The 3,399-nt window shown below is 29.9% G+C and overlaps 1 protein-coding gene across 1 annotated transcript in view; it reads left to right on the top strand.

Annotated features, from left to right (window-relative positions):
- The window catches only part of LOC106470760 (CD109 antigen-like), a 50,190-nt gene extending 47,914 nt beyond the window's left edge, over nucleotides 1-2,276 (top strand). Inside the window, exon 29 of the mRNA XM_022399390.1 lies at nucleotides 1,191-2,276. Within this exon, the coding sequence (XP_022255098.1) occupies nucleotides 1,191-1,363 (173 nt within the window). The 3' untranslated portion in view covers nucleotides 1,364-2,276. The remainder of the gene's footprint in view (nucleotides 1-1,190) is intronic.
- The last annotated feature ends 1,123 nt before the right edge of the window (nucleotides 2,277-3,399 follow it).

The raw sequence follows: 3,399 nt of genomic DNA, 5'->3' as shown, positions 1-3,399 counted from the left end.
TTGACATAAAATGTAAATTAAAATACAATGAACCATCCTTTACCATGTGGTGTTTGACATAAAATGTAAATTAAAATACAATGAACCATCCTTTACCATGTGGTGTTTGACATAAAATGTAAATTAAAGTACAATGAACCATCTTTTACCACGTAGTGTTTGACATAAAATGTAAATTAAAGTACAATTTAGCATAGTTTTGCATTTACGAGTGTTTTAAGTCTTTTAACCAACCTTTACCATGTAAGCTCATGTAGTATTTGACACAAAATGTAAACTAAAGTACTATTCAACATATGTAAGACTAAAAATATACTTCTTGTCATATAAACAGTAAATAAAGGTACTTTTGCTTTTCAGTATCATGGTCATGCATTGGCTTCTTGTTTCTTTATACGACATTGGAGTTTTTATTATAAATTTTAGTACTGCACTAGTATGGGTCTACTGCACGTTAAAATAAACCCTGCTTTTATGTCACGTGTTGTTTAAACATTTTATATACTAAGAAAATAATTGTTGGCTTAACCATTCAGTACTGCCTATCATCATGATGAGCAGAGTTCGTTCCCTTGTAGATCTATCTTGAAAATCACAAAATATAAAGTAAAATTTATAGCAAGAAAATATTACATACACATCTCTAAAGTATATATTCAGAGAGATTATTTTATAAAGTACTTACGAATGGATTGACAGGTAGGGAGGGACAGATATAGTTTGTCATCATCTTCAGGTTCACAGAAACAAAATGGTGGATATATTAATCTTGTCTTTAGAAAAATGTAAAATGAGTATAAAAAGTTATTTTAGCATATGTTACCACTAAGATAATTCCATCCATATTATTATTCCATTTGAATATTGTACAAAAAAAAAATGGAATCTATGTTGAAAATCCACAGTTTTCTGTTTGAACAGCACATTAATTAAGTAGTCACTCAGAGTAACCTTTATGACCCTCAGGTGAAATTCATTTTGTGCATAATATTGAATAATAAATTAGGCTTAATGCATTATATTATTTATGTACTTAAATTAACTTACGTTAGTGTATGGTGGGTAAAAAAAGGACTGAAAAACCACATAAATAAGTTTGTATCTGTGTTTTTTTTATCCAGAAAATATTTCACCACACATAGGATGGTGAATACTTTTGTAATTCCATCTTTTATGATTTTCCATTCCAGAACTGTACAACCAGACAATCTATGATGTATCCAACCTGAACTCATTGAATATCTGTGAAGTTTGTGGCTCATACCAGTGTCCATGTGTTCTATTGTCTAGCTCATCCACCGATATTCATCTCGGTCATCTGGTTTTAGCTACCATTTTAGTGTGTATTCTCTGGACACTGTAACAAATGGCTTAGAGAAGGTGTGAACAAAAAAAAAGTTGGGGAAGTACCATTTCAAAGAGACCAATGCAAATATAGAATAGGTGCAGTGGTCTAATGAAATAATGAAACCTTTCTGTGCAGTGCCTTCTCAGGTTTGTAGAAGGCAATAATACAGCCTGTTGATCAGATGTATTAACCAGGCAAGAAGCTAGCATACTGGACAAATATCATGCCAACACTACTTCTCTGTGGAAGAGTTTGATCTGACCTTGTTTCGTTCAACATTAAAAACCTATTTGATGTCTTTAGTTTGAATTCAGTAGACTCAGTGCCATAAGAAAAAAATTAGACTTCAAAAAACTTTTTCAGTATCGATCTTGAATTGTTAATTAAGAGAAGCTATTTACACAAGGAGTTTTTAATAACATTTCAAATGAAGAAATATATATATATCAAACCTATGAAAGTCTCTTTGGGTAGAGCTTTCAAAATCAAATAAGAACCATAAAGTAAATATGTTATATACCTTGTTTGTTGGAATGCTGCAAAGTTAAATCCAGATAAAAAATTGAATCAAAACTTGTTGTATATTAATTAATAAAAAAATAGATCACTATATAAGAACGTTCAATATCTCATTTTTTAGGAAATTTTTTTAATAAGAATAAAAATAATCAAAATGGCTGTTATTATTATGCATACATAACCTAGAACCACAAACAAGTTTTTTGTCTTTCTTTCATACTAAAACTTGGGTATTCATTGGACTGTGATGGTATTCTGGTTATCATTATCTTATTTATTTGTTGCTGTGTAACTTATATAAAATAACTAAGATATTAACTTGTACTATAATGGATAGAATGTACAGCTTAATTTGACATATTAAATATATGTGTAGTTAAGATCTTTATACAGTAGTTTAGATAATATAGTTCATTGAATAATATAACAATTATAGAATATAAGCTGGGCGTTTAAACACCTTACTATAATGGGTCAAGTTTTCTGTATTTGGTTTCTAGGGGCATTTTCTTTATATATATCTATATATATTCTTTTCGTTCCTGCCACCACTCTTCAAGACTGATTGATGTAACTTTAAATTTACTAGTTAAAAGGAACTAAATCCTGCATGACTTTCACAACAAGTAATCTGCTTACCCTCTTATTCACTGTATATATTTTTTACCTGAAAACAGCTATTATAAAGATATTTCTTTGTGGTTTTCAATACAGAAATACATTTACCTCTATTCGTTTGACAGCCTGTAGAGTCTCAGGTTTTAATGTTGACCTCCTTGCATATTTATTCTATTTACATCAAGATATGGGTATGGTAGGTGAAATAGTATTTTTTTTTTGTCAAGATGCTCACATGTGAATAAACTAACTTAATTAAAAGTTGACCTCGAATAAACATTCGGGGTTTAGGTAATGATAGTTTTCTGTCTTTCTTTGGCCTTCCATTATCATTATATGTACCACATCAAGATTATTGTAATTTGAAGTCTTGATAATAAAAGTTAGTGATGTAGAAATCATGACAACTTTTAAAAGTACTTTACTGTTACATTTTCTGAGGCTTTAACCCTCAAATTGTAAGATCATGTGTATTAGATAAATGAATATTTTGTTAATAAAAAGAAATCAATTTCTTCTGTCTCCTTTTATTATCGCCCATTTGAAAATAATACGATGTTTCTTTCTCTTTTTTTTAAAGTATAACAAGCGAGATAACATATCTTGATTAATTTGTGGGTTCTGCCATTTTGTTACAACCATAATGCTCGAGGGTTTTTAACGCTAAAATTCGAGGTTCAATACCCATTTCTGAAAAAGAGCTGGTAGCACACTTTGCAGCTAACACTTAATAGCACATCACAATTATTATTTTTTTACCCGCAAGTCACTGCGTGTCATTCATTTTAATGCTGAAATATATTTTTTTATTCCTATTAACTCCTAGCACGCGTAAGTCAGAAAAGTTACATGCTATCGCTCACTATATGACAGTATAGTAATAAGCAGAAAACCATCATTACCATTTACACAGT

This window comes from Limulus polyphemus, unplaced genomic scaffold (assembly GCF_000517525.1).
Source record: "Limulus polyphemus unplaced genomic scaffold, Limulus_polyphemus-2.1.2 Scaffold4205, whole genome shotgun sequence".
NCBI classification, from domain to species: domain Eukaryota; kingdom Metazoa; phylum Arthropoda; class Merostomata; order Xiphosura; family Limulidae; genus Limulus; species Limulus polyphemus.
This window is presented reverse-complemented; position numbering and strand designations above follow the sequence as displayed.